Raw genomic sequence first — 17,955 nt, 5'->3', positions numbered from 1 at the left:
TTACAATGTAGTGCTTTGGACGAATGAACTCTACTGCACTGTTTTGAAAATTAATTATTTTTAAACTTTTTTTTTTCCAAAACATATGCTGTAAATTACATATTTCAAGCCTTTGATGAGACAGCACTCTTAAAATTATCATGATGAAGGGTGCAATTAAAATCAATAAGGAGTTTCAAATAGCATACAAATCATTAGCTAACTGAAATAAAACTTGTTAAAAGAAGAAATGTTCACTTGCTTTAAAGAATTACCACACTATAATTAGCAATACATTTTTCTACAAGCTAAGAAACAAGGTGGCAGTTGTCTTTATCTTTTACGAAACAGAAGAACAGCATTCAGAAGTGTACAGGGTAACATATGTACCTATAGAAAAAAAATGAGTGTGTTTTGAAAATGTGGTAATATATTAAATTTACATTTCAATTCAAAATATGCAGTAATGGAAGTGTTCAGCATGTGAGGGAATGTGGAATTATTTCAAGCAGAAAGAGATGTAAACTGGGTATTATGTTTTCTGAACAGTGTAACAGAGGCCAACCCCTGTCCACCTCCCCAAATGCTTTCTCACTGCTTTGAACTATATTTTACTTAAAACCACTACAAAATTTCTTCAGGTGTTTGAGAAACAACTTTCTCAGTTCAAAAGTTTGACTTCTTCAAAAAATAGTACGTTTACTTGAACTGATTTATTCAATCTCAGAAAGAACCAAGAAAGCAGAAGAAATACTGTATTTGCTACATAACTTGTTATTTATTATGATATTTTCCAAAGCAAACTTTAAGATTCCTTAAATACATCTAGAACTAAGGGCATGGTAAGACTGTAACACCTGTCAGTCATAATGGCAGGAGGTAGCACAGCGCAAGGTATTACTCCTTCACACACTTACCTACTTTCTGATCCCGTTAAGGGTTGGGTTTTCCACTACACCAGGTCAGGTATAGTAACAGGTTACAGTTATGAAGATGAAGTCATTCAGCAGCTCTAGAGCAGGTCTTTGTAATATAAAGAGCAACTAACTTCATAAGGATAACAGATGTCATTTTGGAGGCTGATCTTATGACTTGTTTTGGACATGACTTGCTTTCTTGAATGTCATTCTTAACTGTTACTATCATATAATACTGCAGTAGGAATGAGGTGCAGAATAAAATAGCAATCCAGAGTCTTCAGAGTAAGATAGATGGTACTCTTACTAATGCTATCCAATGTCCTGTTACTATAGCAGGTGTGTTCTCACTGGAATAAATCAGATTACTACCAAATACCAACTTTCACACGTAAGTACCGGCTTACCTAAGCCTATTGGTACTGGTACAATGTCCTCAAGCACATGCTTAAAACTTTACTGAAAAATAAAAATCAGTAGTCTAAATCTATTCTTACATTAACATATTGAAATATAGAATAAATTTTGGAAATTTTACAAAAAAAGTCGTATTTCAGAATTGTAACCTGATATACCTGTTTTATCCGTTAGTAAATAAACTAATCGTCCCAACTCTTCTGGTATGGTGCTAGTTCGAACAACTGTTCCAGGAATATTGTCATCTTTCATAATCATCCACCCATAGGCTGCCTTACCCATGTCCAAGTTCACACGTAAACTGCAAAGGAAATTTATACCATAATCAGTGGAAATATTAGGCAAACCAAAAGTTATAACCATATAAATAAAACTAGAAGCTCTTTTTAGGATACCTGGGAAAAAAATATCTTAAAAACTATATACAACAAACATTTTGGAACAATGTTTTTTTGTTATGTGTTTGTAGAGTACATATCACATTAGAAATTCAGGCTCCATCCCAGACTTTTAGAAGCCACTGCGATACAAACAAACGCAATACCATCCCTTCTGCATGAGACAGATTGCAACACTCTGGAGATTCTTGACACAATTGCATTAATACACTTAGACAGATGAGAATATTATATACATTTTATCAATAAGACTAGATCACTATTCAAGCCACAGTTTTTATCTGTTAAAAAAACCAAAACACCTATGTTTTCTTTATGATGTGAAAGTACAAATATTTTTGTACCTCTTCAAGTCACTGTTTTTTAAAAAACTGTTTTTTCTTTAGGAAAGCACAACTACATTTGTCAAGTTCCCTTTCCCACCACAACCAATCAACAATGTTGCTCTCCTTCCCAAGATGTAGTTACAGAGGCTCTCTATTGCAAAAGCAGGATAGTGCCCAAGCAGCAAAATGCACCCTCATGTGATGGCATGTGGGCTGGAGTTGCTACTTCCAGCAGCAATAAGGAACATTTGCATAGCTCTGTACTAGAAATTGTAATTTGCAGCAAATTTTACTGATTACACAAAGAAGCACAAAAAAGTGTTTTTTTTCCAGTTCACTTGGTGTCTGCATATTTATTTGTTAATGTTTCCATGTCTACGTCATACAAGAATTAATTGCCTTTATACCCTGTATTCCTACAATAAAAAAGTCTTCACTCATGCCAGTCAGCGATAACATTAATCAATCACACTGTTCTTCCCCAAAAGTAAATGCTCTATGCCACCTCGTTTTAAAACTCTAAAATGCCACTTTCCTTTACCTATTCACCACATTGTTGCTACCACATCAGAGGACCAGTGACTAAGGAATAGGCACATGTTCATTTCTGTTGACTTTGCTCTAACAGAAACACTGAAAAAAACGACTGGGACAGTGGCTACATGAACTACTTGTAGCTAATTTGCCCAGGGCACAGGACTCAGAGTGACTGTTAAAGCTGTTCAAAAGCATATATCAAGGTCAAAATACTGCTAATGCATGTCAGACTTTTTTTTAACAGTTCCTGAAGTGCTGCTTTACAGCATAACCAAAACAGCAGCCACAAACACTTTTCATCTGTCCTCTTGCAACCACAGCAACAGATTGGTTGTGAATTACCTGAGGTAACAGTGGAGGGAACAGTGAGTCACAAACTGCAATATCCCATAAAGAGATGTATTTAACTAGAATTGTGAGAATATATGAAATTTCAGCACATACCGAAAAAAATCAGTTTATTCCACATCCCCTCCTTCCTGAATTTGTACAGCAGAAGACAACACATGTTCCAGCACGAAAAGGAACAAGCCTTTTTGATACAAGATTCTTGAGCATTCAAGATGGTATTTTGTTCTTTAACTAGCTCTTATTTTCCCATTAAAATCAGCAGCAGCAGGAAACCATTCCCCTACCTAGTGATCCACCCCAATTAGTTGTGCAGTATCATACGTGGACTCAGCTGCCTTCAGAAACACAAATATATAACAAAAATTAGGACAGACAACAGAAGAACTCTACTAGATTCTTTTTATTGAAAATGCTACAGCATAACAAGTAAAAAAATACTGGAAGTCACTTGCCTCACACTGGTTAACTCCAGTTTTACCCTGTCTTACTCAATCCAGAGCCTGTCCTGAGCAACCGGTATTTGTATTATGTATGTCTGTTAACTGACAGCATTAGAGAGAATACAAGAACCAAGTAACACACTTCACACTGAGATATGTATCAATCAGTCAACAGAGGGAACTGGAAAAGATTTATTCCTCTTAAGGATGAGAACCTACTAGTTAGCCAGTCAAGTACAAAGGATGCTGTCTAGCTCAAGAAGAGAAACACAAGCACACTTACTTTATTTAAGAACAGCTAGACATTTGCTCTAGCCAGGAGTAAGCAGAGTAAGTGAAGAATGAAAGCCACACATCACCCTGCTTCAAAGAGGCATGTGGGCTATAAATATTTTTTTCTGCCTGGCATACCGAAACAGGAATTCTGCAACGAAAGCTCTATTTAAGAGCTGCAATCTCAGGTATATGGCACACAGAGAAATCCACATGGCTTCTCTGCCAGTGGAGACCTACAAAGTCATCCAGATAGGAAAAACTGTACTTCAGTAAGATTAAATCAGAAAAGTCTCTCAAAGCTGAAGTGTGGTTCATATCTTCACTTGCATCTTTTATAAGCACGTGTGTTATCTGGTTTTAATGTTCTAAACACTCTCTATATGCATTTCATTATAATTTCACTTAAATATAATTTAAAGGTAAGAAAGAAAAAAAAAAAAAAAGAACAGCTTCTCATGCTGAGTGGTGAGGAGAAATCTGTGTTTGAAAGCATCAAGGCTTTCCAGCATACACTGCTAAGTGGAACAGAGTGTATCTCCTTTATGCTGATGGACCCAATAGAAAGCTGGAACCACTGGCCTCCAGAGAAATAATGTCTCCCTGGTGACTAGCAAAGTCCAAGCCAGCTTTCTGGCACAGAGGTATTGCGTACATGCTTGAATTATTAAGATAAATAAAGAATTAACCAGAAATAAAATAAGAAATCAGGGCTATAGATGCCTCTTCAGTATTAATTCTAAAATTTGTATGCTCTATCCTGCTCTCACTTCCTTCACTTGGCGTTTGTTGCCTTAGAGGAAATTTTTGTCTTTGAAATCATTGTAGCTATCACCTAGCACATTATGGACACTGCTGTAACACTAAAAATGATGGAGGCCTATCAATACTGAGTTTGCTTTCAAAACTGGAAATGTCTCTAACAGAGCTTCACAGGAACAGATAGAAATACCTGACTGATAAGTTCAAGAACTTTTACACAATAAAACAAAGAGATACTAAGCTTACTCAACACCAAACTACTTTCAGTGCCTGACAATATTAGCTATCACTTCTCATAAATCCTTTGTGGACTTTAAGAAAACTCATTATCTAGCCAAAAACATTAAATTTACCAGTTTTTAGATCCTTCTCAATTTCATCCAATTTAAAAGACTCCATGCACATCAGTTATTAACGGAAATGCAGAGAACAGCATCATATGTAGCATTAGCACACTGTTGTATCAGTAACACGAATTTTTAGCAAACCAATTAACATGCAATGTTTAGACACAGTATGTTAATATAGATATCTGAAGGCTGTTGCAGAGAACAGGCATATTTAGTGAACATAATAGTGTGAAGTTTCCTGTCTCTCAACCTCAGCCGTAGTTACCCTAGAGCAGGCAAACCCTAAGGCAACTTTCATCCAACCTGGGGATTTATTCCACTAAGAGCCAGGGTGGCATTTCTCAGCAATTCCGCTTCAGAACAAATCAGTAAGAAATTTCAGAATACACACTGCTTTTACTACAAGTTAAAACCAGATACTTTTGCTTTTATTCCCTCAAAAACATGAGTAGTGTTTTAAGTTAAACAAATTCATACTTACAGGACTTCTAGATTTCATTTTTTGCCAAATGTTAATGAAGTTAGGGCCCCTTGTAAAGATTTCTGATTTTGTTTTTTAGTCAAAATGGACAAATTTGCCAATAAGCAAGGGCCTTCAATAAGAAACTTTCAGACAAATACATTTAGAAACTTCAGAAACATTATGCCTTTCACGACTCGGTGAAAAGCGATCAAGACCTCATGAAGTTAGCAAAGATAATTTTGTGAATAAAGTGATACTGTGCCTAATAAAATTCAAGTATGAATTTGAATCAAAATGGAATTATAGCTTTATTTGAGCTTTGGCGGGCAGGCAGAACTTCCTGAGCAGAAGTATATAAGCAGAAGTTTTGTAGTAAAAAAAAAACAACACCAAAGCCCTGTCAAAACTCCAGATAAGTGAGTACCCATAGTGGTATGCAATTTTTAAAATAAATAAAGTGATTGAGATGTAGTCTTTTTATTTTCAGGACTTCTTTTTAAATGACATACTGAAGATCATATTTGGGTCACATTAGTACCCAAAATTGTGCCCAATTCCCTCTGGCTATACCACCTAAGCTTCCCATATCCCTACATGCTTGAAATAGATATAAACTATACACAGATAAAGACATTATTTACAATCTAGGAAACAATATGGAATAATTTTTAAATTACTGGTCAAGAAACAACCAAAAGTGTTTTAATTTCAACATGCCTGGGAAGTTAAATCTTCACGAAAGTGATTTTGGAGCCTTCTATTAACTGGCACTAAACAAATAAAAATAGAACAAAACAGAAATTACTTCTTAAACACAATATTCTATCAAGACCTAAATAAATAAAAATCAACCCATAGCTCATCCCTTTAATCCCTCATTCCCTTTCTTCCATATATTATTTGGAGAGGAAATTTGAATATAATATTCCTTTTGTGTTTAGCCCACTATATATATTTTTATTTAGTCTTCTCTGCTATCTGTCCGATACTCCCAAGAAGTGTGTCAAATCTGTGTTCTTGTTTGCTTCATAATAGGTCTCACTAGTTCTCCTGGAATAATTTTTCTAAATTTTGTCTATTATGTAAGCGTATAAAAGGAAATGAAAGGAGGTACACACAGCACTTCACATAAAACCCAAGCAACGAATGTCACTTTAAAAGTGACCTCAATCCCACAGTTATGCTTAAATATGTGTGGCAAAAAAATGTGTATCAACCCTGTATTGCTATAGTGACTGTGGCACATGTAGTTTTTCAAGGGCCACATGCAACCTAGGTACAGAAAATTAGATGCTGTAACACAGGTAGAACTTAAAACCTCAGGAGGAAATCTGGGGAATAATTAATGCGAAAATTAATCTATTAATTTCTTACATGCTGAAGACACAGTAGAGTACAAAATACAAATAGAACGCATGTCAAACGAGCGCCTTGGCACAAGAGATGTAGCATATGCAGCTCAGAATAACAACAATCACTTCCTCTTAAAAATGTTTCTTTGTTATTTTCACATTTATCAGGTCAGATGCCTTCTTACATTAAGCTTCTTATACAATGGCAACAATATTGACATTAGATGTCTAATACAAATAATGTTTAAAATGAGTATTTTTAGTGTATTCTGGACAAATTTGGCATTACTTACTGTAATACTATTAGATTAAAACCAAAAACAACTAGAAGCAAATAGGCAATGTTGCAAGGTTAGAAAGGAAAATGATCTACTGCAATAGATCTGTTAAATAACTTTTTTTTAAACTGATTGTGCTTTCTCTATGTAGCATGACTATCAGACATTGCAAGAACAGCACAAAGCTAGGTCAGGCAGTAGTACAGCACCATACTGGTCAAGGTAAGACTTACTCTTAGCATGAGAGACACCCCATAGCTCCTGTTGCATGAAGAAGTCAAAATTAGTTTGTAAAATATCAAGAAGCTTTTTATAATATTTTTCAGTCTCTATATATCATGATATGGTATAGAGGTATAATACACATTTATAAGGATTGCTTAAACTACTTTATGAGTAGCTCTTTAGCTCTTCCACATGGAAAACTTTGCATCGTATATCTAATATATACTCTGTCTCTATATGTGAGACTACATATACTGATACTCTCACACCTGTATATTGTATAGATTAGAGCTCCAACACGGACAGCACAAAGTACAGTATGATTTAAAGCAGCATAGCTGCTTGCTGCTGTTAGACAAACACTACAGTCCTGTATAGGTGTGAGTTCCCTGGAGCTTGGGAATACACAGGAGCACACTGAATAAAATCTCCTTTTTCATATTTGTAGGATCCAGAATTTGATTGGATATTAATGAATTTCAAATACAAGACTTCCTAGCAGTGTTTTCCTCACTGCCCACTGAAAACAGACTGACATAACTTGAAAGATTTTCTTTAAATGTTCCTCTTGGAGACCCAGAAAAAAGCAGCTGGGAGTGAGGTGTGCTCTAAAATTTAAGCACAAAGTGTTCCAGGCATTTGGGACAGCTTATTTTGGCAGAATGGCTCAGCACCCAGAAGTCTTGGGGTGTCTGAAGGAAGGGACAAAAGACATTTCAGCTTCTGTGTACACCAAAACCAAAGGATCCTCCTAAAAAGACGGTTGATTAAGCCCCTGTCAATCCAGCTTTAAACTGCTACTAAATATTAAGTCTGGATGATACACATTTTTGCCAGCTCCCCAGACAATATCTTATCATTTTATGGTAAATCCTCTACATTTCTTATCAGCCAGGTAGAAGCATGTAGAGCTACAGAATTCACAAGCTTGTACACGTGAGGCAGTGATTTCACCAAACACTGCTTGGCTAAGCCTAAATTATCTTGAAAAACTTTTCTGCCTACATTTTTTTGGGGGGCGAAATAGAAAACCAAAACCAAAGCAACCAAACAAAAGGATTCAAGTTAAAGTGCAACTCACTTTGTCTTTCAAGGTGTTGAAGATGACTGGACAATGCATAAACGAAGTCCCATTACTTGGTGGCGGAGGGGATCCAATTTGGTGGTACTGTACCATCACTAAGGCTAGCCTTTTCCTTGGCTGTCATTTCTGAACTGATTACTATGGCAGCTCAAGTGAGCTGATGAAAAGATGCTACAACTAAACGTCAGGGGAAAGGACAGAATTGCTTTGTGGGAAGGCTCTCCAACAGCCCAACAATCTTTCCTGCACCCATATACACAGTGTGATTTTTCAGCTCAGTAGTTGAGAGCGGGTATCTCACATCCCACATTGATTGAAGACTCTTCTATTCTTTTGTACTTAAAAATACAAACTGTGTCTCTGACAGCTTTTTCAAAAAAAATTAAAACTAAAACAACTGATCAAATTAGTAGCTGCAAAAATTGAAGGAAAAACCATTCAAGACTTACATGATTTGTATTGGAATTTTAAATGTGTATGGTAAGTGTCTTCAGTGCCACACAAAAGGGAAATTAAACTCTTATAGAAACGCAAGCCTGATTTTAAAAAGATACAAAATTAAAAAGAATGTATCTAGAACCACAGTGATAGAATTAAATTGGGTAATAAGGTAAAAGATAGCATAACAATGACAAAACTTTACTTCATTTTCCCCCACCTGAGATACTGACTTTTCATTACTGTGACTGTTTTTGCTCTCTGACCTTCATCATTCAGAATATAGACAATCCAGAAAAATACAAGTTGTTCAACAAATGGACCTTACTATTTGGAAAAAAAAAAGGAAAAAAAAAAGGAAACAACACAGGCCTAACAGGCCTAAGAACTTCCACACTGGTATCACACAGAAAAGCAGCATGGACACACTTGAGGACACATGCTCCCCCCAGCCTGCTATGTTATAACTGCACTAGGTGACACAGAATCATAGAATTGTCTAGGTTGGAAGTGACCTCAGTTGTGATCTTGTAAACTAATGGAGACTGTATTTCAAGTGGTGATTTTATTTAAAACAAGTAATGAAATGGTCTCAGTGACACTGGAAGAACCTATGGATGGGCATTACTGCATCCCTAACTGGCTAGAGCCAATTAGAAAAAAGCCTAAGAAAATCGAGGAATGTGGAAAAATTCAGAGAGTGGGTGAGCATACTCCTAGAGAGATTTATTTGGTTTTGGACAGTCTGTCAGAGACTTGCTTTCTATCCTCTTTCCCAACACATTTTAAGGAATTCAAATAGATTAACTTTGTAGGGAGACCGATTCCCTATGGAGGCTCCCTGGGCTATGCTTCCTCTATAGGGGGCAAAGAAATGCCAATACAGAAGAATAATTTTTAACAGCCAAATGTTTCTGAGACTGTGGGGCTGTTCAAAACATTTTGAGCACACTGGTTCTAACTTACAACCAATTGAGAGCTGGGCTAAGCTTTCGAGGTTTGTTTACTACTACTTTTTCTCCATTTTCCTTGAATCGTTGTACACTACAGAATGTTTGCAAAGTTGTGGGCTTTTTTGGGGGGAGGGTAGGGTGGGTGTTGGCTGTTCTGGTGTTTTTTGTTTGGTTGTATTGTTTTGATTTGGGTTTTTGGGGGGGTGGGGTGGGGGTTTTTTTGGTTTGTTTTTTGTTTTTTTTTTTTTTTACAGTTGCTTTATGTTTATACCTCTGAAGTCTTTCATACCCCACAGTAATACCCTTCACACACTGAAGCAACATTGATCTAGAGACGTATTTAGGATGCAGATAAATCACAAGGAACTCCCTGAAGCAAAAAAAAGTTCCTCTTCCTATTAATAGAAGAGGCTGCACAGAGATCAGTTAAACTCTGCTAACAGTTAGTTACCTCCTCCTCCTCATCTTCACCAAACATGTCTGGCCATCAAAAGTTATTTTTATTGTATATCTGGAATTTCCCTTGCCCTGCAAACTGAAAGCCAACAAAAAAATCAGCTCCATATTTAGGAACTTCCTGAATTCTCTAAAACCATCAATCAACACATTTCATGTGTGCATGAGTTCAGACATGGTGTGCCTCTACCAGTCAATCCTAATCTCCCACGTTCATTTCCTTTACCTGTGAAAAGTTCATTATCTTCCCCATACAGCTATTTTAAAAATAATGACAGAACACAACACCTGGTGCTTCAGTGTCATTAGTCTTGCAATTTTAATCTCCAAGAATTTACACTCCAAACGCAGCCTAAAGAATAAGTCATTTCCATGCTTAACATCCAGAAGAAAGGAAGAGAAATTGTAGTTTTCTTTGAACCCCGGTATGACTGGAGTTGTCTATTTTGCTGACAGTGTGGGAAGCAACCCTGCATACGAATGAACTGAGTTGAAGAAAAGTTGGTATAGAAATAGATAAACCTCTAGAGAAAAAAGTATTCTCTGTTAGACTCTTCCCTGATCTTCCATAGAGTGACTACATGGTCCATCTCAGAATTAAACCAATCACATTCTCTAATACTTCCACTTTGTATATTATTTCCCACAAGCAATTGAAAAATGGTATTAGCTGTATCTGATATATTATTTTTGGAAACGAACTATTTCACAAGTCCACTAAACTGCTCTCTTAAGAGTTGATAATGAGCTGCTCAATCAACATGTTTTTCAGTGGCATATGTTGAACTTTCAATATAGAGTCGAATTTACTTACACCACCTATATGCTCTTAATCCTCTTGCATCCAGTAACAAAGATATATCTGTCTTTTAACCACTTTAATAAGTTCTGGCTTAGTATGTTTATTATGGAAGAACAGAGTGACCGACAACAAGTGATCCTTTATACTCTTAGCTCATTTTTCCCTTCCCCTTCATGTCTTCGATGATTAAGTGCTTCTTTCAGCAATATGCAGACTTTACTTATCACTTGAATGCTGCACTTTTTGCCTCTTCACACGGATAAGCATAATATTCAGTAACTCTGTGTGTATGGGGGGAATGACAACATGACCTGAATAGCAGCATCATACAAGCAGAAAGGGAGTTAAAAAAATGGCAGTGTTCAGAAAGATACCACAAAACTGAACCACGAATGTGTAAATAAAAACAAGAGCCAGTTACAAGAAGTGGAAACTGTTCTAAGATGACCAGTTTCTACAATGAGATCTCCTCAATTCCGCAGTAGATTTGCTGGAACCTTCTCCTTCAACTTCCCAACAGAATCAGTTGCTCTTGCAACACAAAAGTAGTATAAAAATACAAGTCCTTTAAGTTATAAAACCTTAAGACAAATACTTCCTGAGCATCAAATTTGTCAAATATGATACCGCTGCCTTCACATAGACATGTACTTAAAAAATATGAACACAGTAACATGTAAGTCATGTAAGCTTAGATTAAAATACCTAACAAAATCCTCCTGGGTTGTTTTTTTTTTTTTCCTCCTTACACTACATGGATTTAAATATTATGTGCAAACTTGAGGGGACTAACAACCTATGGTGTAGTTGTTGTTAACTCTGTGGCTAGCTACTGGGCTTACTGAGTGACTTATCTCAAACTGAAGAGTTCCAGAGAGCATCTAAAATTAACAACCACCTTAATCTAAACACTGGGTATTTAAACAGCAGAGAGTATTTCCATTTTGCAAAGGCAATACCCATTCAAGGAAAAAAAATTCATTTCAGAGTCAGTGTTCTCAAAATTCATTTCAGAGTCAGTGTTCCCACTTCTGTGTCCACAGGAGACTTGATTACACACAAGGATATTATTTCCTGTACCAGTTTATCTGCAATTTGAATATATAGTACTCATGCTTAATGAATTAATTAATTCAGGCCAAGTCTCTACTTGGTTACACGTTAGAAGTCCTCTCATTGTAAAAGCACACCTGCATTATTCAGCCATTCAATTTAAATTAATCATTGTAGTAAAAAGTCTGTATTTTAACCAGAGAAATGGAACGTTTTCAGTATTTAAGGCATTAAAAATAAAATTCCAAAGTATACCTGAACAGTTTATTCAAATACATGATTTCCTAAAACCACATGCTCAGATATACCAAGATTGTATCCTTATTAATACATTTATGCTCGTAAAGGATTAGATATCCTGATTAGTCCAGTAAGATGAACATTATACCAAAAAAATACAACAGTATTGTTTTCTGTACAGTGATCCGTTAAGAATCAGCAGATTTGTTGCCACCTTCTCCTTCAGCTTCCTGATAAGATCAATTTCCTTCGCAATGAGAAGCAAGTATAAATTTCAAGAAAGCCACATTCAGTGAAATTAGACATCTGTGTTTTTCTTTCATTCTTATACATACCTGATTGGGATGATATAGGAAAACAGAAGGAGGAACCGGAAAAGGTTGCGATACCATGGGCCTACAAATCCTTGCAAGGTTACCATAACAACTGATAGTGCAACTAAAGCCAAAAACAAGGCTTTGGTCAGTTGATTCAACTCTAGGTCCAGCAAGCCAACCTAGAGGAAGAAGTATAAATCAAGTTAGTCCTGACTTTTTCTTAAATTGACACTTTTGCAGTGCAAACAATTAGCTATTATTGGCTTTTTTATCCCTACCTATTAAAAATCTATGCACTTGTAACAATTAACTGCATTTTGATAACTGAATTGATTACTGTTCCTATGCTTGCATGCATGAGATGCTCCCTGGTTACAGGACAATAACAATTCCCAGAACCAGTGTGAACTGTCCCAGCCAGGCCTTTTGAATGCCTTTACGTCTGACACATCCCTCCCCCATCCCCTGACCCAGGACAGGAACACAGGAGGATAAGGAGAAAAGACAACTAAAGATGAACAAATGAGCAGGAATAATTTTCTTTTGCTATCCACACAGCAAAATACTGTCACTGTATATTATATTTGTAGGGTGGATACCGCTCATTTACTGCTAGAAGATCAAAAACCTGTTAGAGTCAAGAATCAACAGACAAATGAAACAGAGCTACCTGCTCATTCATGTAACTATACTCCCCCAGTCTGTAAATCTGAACTAATTTCATAGACATAATTTTTAATTGTATGAAGCTTTCAGTTGCTCAATATAATAATAATAAACAATAATCAAGTGGACTATCAATTTCCAAACCAAAATTGTAAAACGGCTTCCACTTTTCACAAGTAGAAGGGTATTTGATTTAGAAACATTTTAGCAACAACACTGAGAATGTATCTTTCATCCACTGTTTCTCATGAAAAAATATTTTTAAGCTATGTAGCTAAGACTCTCACCATTTCAATAATGTATGCTGTAAGCTAAGTATTTATACTCCACTTATTGGGATGCTCTTGCAGTCAGTAAAATACGTGGGAAAATGATATCAGGAAGAGTTTCCTAGGCCCCATTACAGATGCCCCTTTTATCTCCAAGTCTTGCCAGTAAGACCAGTAAAACATAACACTTCCTTAGATAACAAACAGTATGCAAAAGAACCACTTTAAATATAGTTCTTAAAAATTCCAGCAATCTTGCTTATACATGGGCTGTCCCTTCCCTAGAGAACCAGGCAGCTGAAGACCACAGCGGCTGATTTATCAGCTGCATTTAAAAAGCGGCACAACGAGGACAAATATCTTGCAATTTCCGCTGCTTCAACTACTACATAGTTTATGCTTGAATTATTGAGAAAAATAGGTTTTTGGATTAAAATGAAGAAAAATTAAGCCAGGGAAGTAGAGCATGTTTCAAAGCCCAGATCTTTTTGCATTGACAAAGGCAGCCTAAGTTTCAGGCCTCGCTGAGGATCAGATGAAGTCATTATTCATTCAGTCAGGGAAAAAAGACTCAATTACCTCAACCTAAAGATGCTATCAATGAATGCAAAGTGCATATTTTACTCTATTCATCCAAATCCCATTAAAAAGTGAAAGGAATGATTTAATCTGGCCTTCTAGAGTTGGTCTTTTTTTGTAATAAAATAAAGAATCACTGTCTTGCAATATGCATAACCACTACCTCACACTTTTTTTTTTTCCCTGCATCACAGTAGTGAAAGCCTATCTCTCCCCTCAGCTCCCCCCTCTGCCCCCCGCAAAAACCCCACCCCAGTATAGAAATGAGTAAAGAGCTGCTTTGGAAAGAATGCCACTTTTTGGACAGAAACATTAAATTTAGTCCACTGCACACTGATACGTAGCTAATTCAAAGCATTAATACCTTTCTAATTGATGAAGACAGATGTGGATTTAGTTTGGAATCCAACAAAAATGTGTTTGAAGAGATATTAAAAGAATAAAAAAGTTGATGATGAAAAATTTGCACACTATAAATCTCTTGCTCAAGAACATTTGGTTTGCTATTAGTAATCTCATCCTTTTCAATATAGATCATACTATTGGCCATAGTCAATTTTAATATTTTCATTTACTATAGCACGTGAAGGCAATTGCAAAACCCTACTTAAGAAGGCGCACAAAGAAAGTTTTAATAGAAATGCATTCACCATTTCTCAAAAGTTAGTTACTATAATGTATCGAAATATACTTAATTAGTTTAATTCTGTGCCTTTCCACTTAAACAACTTCTGCACTCAAATTAATGAAACACGAATTATCCAGATACATTTCGTGTAGAAATTCACTAACATTCTCTAAAATTCATCAGAATACTAGAAAGGTGGGTAAACTTCATTTTAACTGCATTGATTTTATCAAAGCATTTATAAAATATACCATCCAAAGAAAGATATTTCTTTCCTTTTGAAAATAATTGTAACCAGAATAATTATGACAATACAAGAAACAGATGAATTAAGAATTTGAGTAATTTTCCAGATTTATTGCTATATCAGAAAAGCAAATTTTCTTCTACTTGTCATAATATTTGTTCTATTTGTACCAACTGTGTTAACAAAATTAAACACACCACTGGAAATTTTAATCTCCAAGGGAAAATTTGTACATAATGTCTAAGACAACCACAACAGTTTTGCAAAGGGACTGTTCTAAGATAATGAACACAATAATTGCCTGTATAATCTAAAATGCTACTAATGGCAACAACTGGAAATCCATTTAGTTCTTCTTTAATTTATGCACGAAGTTTTAAATAGCTAATGGTTCTCAGTACAATAATGGCTTATACCATCAATAAGAAGTATGGCATTGTCTACTTGCACCAAAAAAAAAGCATACAAGTTTTAAGAATACTTTATTTTTGAATGAGAAAATGATTAAAGATCTAAACTTAACATTTTGGACTACAAGGTGTTAGTCATTATCCTATGAGAAAAGTCTTGATTTAATTACCAAAAGTTGAAAACAATAAAGCCCCTTTCTGACTACTGAAGTAGAACATGAACAGCAATATTGCCATTGCTGCCCTAGATGCTTAACTTTTGGGAAAGGTTATCCTCTGAAGCTGTTATCGCAGTAATAAGACAATTCTTCTAACATTATAAAAAGTATATTACTTGGAAAATGAGAAAAAAATTTCTGCTAGAATATTAAAATGCCAAATTTGATAATAAAATGTTGCACAATGGTAAAGATCTCTCAAAATATTCTAGTGCAGTCATTTTTTTTATTCAATTACAGTTTTAAGTACATTAGAAATAACTGCTCACAAATAGCCTTTTTTAAGCACCCTACTTTAAGCCTGTTGAAGTATTAAGGCACTGTCTTAGGAGCGACTTCCCTGCCAACCAAATTCCTCCACGAAGGTAATTATATTTCAGTAATCAGTCTGGTTCTGCACTGACAAACACCATATTGACTACAATGAAATTTCATGGTATGTATGTTTGAGATAGACTTTGGCTTTAATTTGCACTATAAACAAAATTTTCTTTCCTATTCTAATACATGCTCTGAACTTAACTTTATTAAACCTTGAATACTAGTCATGTTTTCATTAATTCTAGTCTAAACTCAGATGTAGCATCTATGCAAAGAGTAAGGTAAGTATTCAAAATTACTGAAATTCAAATATATCTTTCTTCATTGGGCTGACAAAAACAAGCTTTGCGTAAGAAACATTATTCATGGTATTTCATAATTTCTTTTTTTTTTTTAAATATATAGACTACTATATACAGTTAGCTGCATGTATGGCTTTCTTCAATGATCTTTTAAATCTTTCCTATAGTCCCCAGAAATAATAGATAATTAATTTGTGTTTAAAGGCTAAATTAAGGTAAACAGATAATGATGTCTCTTTATCTTTGACACTAAAAACATGTACAGCAACTTTGGAATATGTAAATGTTTCTTTTTTGTTAAGTTTCCTAATTTAAGTTTATTCCTATTATTCAAATTCTTGACTACTCAGCAATCCAGGTAACCACATTAAGTTAATATAATTAGGAATCAAAACAAGCAAAGCAAGTGAATTCAAGTTTAAGGAAGCATCTTTCCTTAATTCACTGTACTCAAGTAACAGTCTGACAAATACGTTTCTCTACAAGCCTGTCTTGATTAACAAAACCCATCAAATTTTGCTTATAGAATGTTACACTTTTAAATCAATATCTTACTCATTCAAAGATTCAAAGGTAGGAAAAGGAAAGAAAACACTGAAATACATAAAGTGAGCATTTAGTGAAAAAAGTCACCTATTCCTGCTTTTTCTGAGATCCATTTTCAAACAACCCAAGCACTTGTTTAGCCGCAAGAGCAACAATGATAAAACTTGAAAAGATTTTCTGAAGCACTAAAACCTATTACAAGTTTTATTCATTTTAGAATTAGAGCAATAATCAAGGGGGGAGGGGTGAGAGGGGGGTGGTGTCTACTTGACTTTGTAAAATTGAAATAAACTTTAGTTTAGTCTACTCCAGTGGAGTTTATATTTAACATTAATCCCCAAAGAAACAAATTACAATTACTTGTCCGTATTCTTACAAAATACAGCCTATATCCAACAGATAAGCATTTAAAACAGCAGAAATATTTTAAAACTCGAGAAGAAATACATGATTCTCATCCAAAGGAAGAGTAAGCTGCAAGTAGAGATTTTTTTTTAATACTTTGATGCATATTCAAAACCAGAGGTTTAAATGCTCTTAAAAGCGAAATAAGTTTATCACATTTTGAAATTACCCTTCTGACTTGCCTGTTTTTACATGACTGCATAATATTTACGTTTGAAATAAACTAATCACTTCAGAAAAAAATTACCCTTTTGTAGCTAGCAATATCTGTAACGCTAAAAGAAAATGAAGACTCAAACATTCCTTCCTCTTTTTGCCTCCTTTATTCATCCATTTGATATCACTGCCTTTTCCAGACTCAACATCATTTGAGTTCAGATACTCAAAGAAACGTGAAAGTCCTCTCCAGGTTTTTAGAGGTACTCAGACCTCTCTAGTTCAGTCTACTACAATAAAAAACTGTAAGCTATATCCACAACTTCACGTAGTGGACTCAGTTGCTTGAAGTAAAGCACTCATTTTGACAAATACTGGCCACAGATTTCATAGCTTTCTTATGTGTGTCTTCTTTTTCAATTGTGTCCCGATTTATCAAAACACCAATGATTTACTGTATCTGTAGTAAAACATTACCTTTCAAAAGATCAAAGTGAAAGAAACTGAAGGTGACTCATTCTTAATATCCAGTTGACTATAAATCTGGTTTTCATTAACGCTTTCGCAGTTTGCTCAACTATCCTAATGTCTCTAAATAGTCTTCAGTTTGATCCCTCTTTTTAGACTCAGTCATTACATAACGATGAAGCCAAACCATCCATATTTGCCTCCACCTTACTTTAGTATCACACTTTAACTTGACTGAAGGCTAACAAGCAGACTTTGCGGCAGTAAACGAAATGCCGTGTGTAGTTTGGTCAGCAGAGGGTGCTCACGGTTGGCGCTAGCTACTGTTT

The 17,955-nt window shown here is 35.3% G+C and overlaps 1 protein-coding gene across 1 annotated transcript in view; it reads right to left on the bottom strand.

Annotated features, from left to right (window-relative positions):
- Window positions 1-17,955, bottom strand: part of ATP9B (ATPase, class II, type 9B) — a gene marked incomplete at its 5' end in the record, with an annotated part of 136,298 nt that overhangs the window by 39,966 nt on the left and 78,377 nt on the right. The window contains 2 exons of the mRNA XM_009892792.1: window positions 1,472-1,614; window positions 12,430-12,590. Coding sequence (XP_009891094.1) covers window positions 1,472-1,614; window positions 12,430-12,590 — 304 coding nt within the window. The remainder of the gene's footprint in view (window positions 1-1,471; window positions 1,615-12,429; window positions 12,591-17,955) is intronic.

This window comes from Charadrius vociferus, unplaced genomic scaffold (genome assembly GCF_000708025.1).
Source record: "Charadrius vociferus isolate BGI_N301 unplaced genomic scaffold, ASM70802v2 scaffold629, whole genome shotgun sequence".
Classification (NCBI taxonomy): Eukaryota; Metazoa; Chordata; class Aves; order Charadriiformes; family Charadriidae; genus Charadrius; species Charadrius vociferus.
Note: the sequence above shows the minus strand (reverse complement) of the source record. Positions and strands in the feature narration are given on the sequence as shown.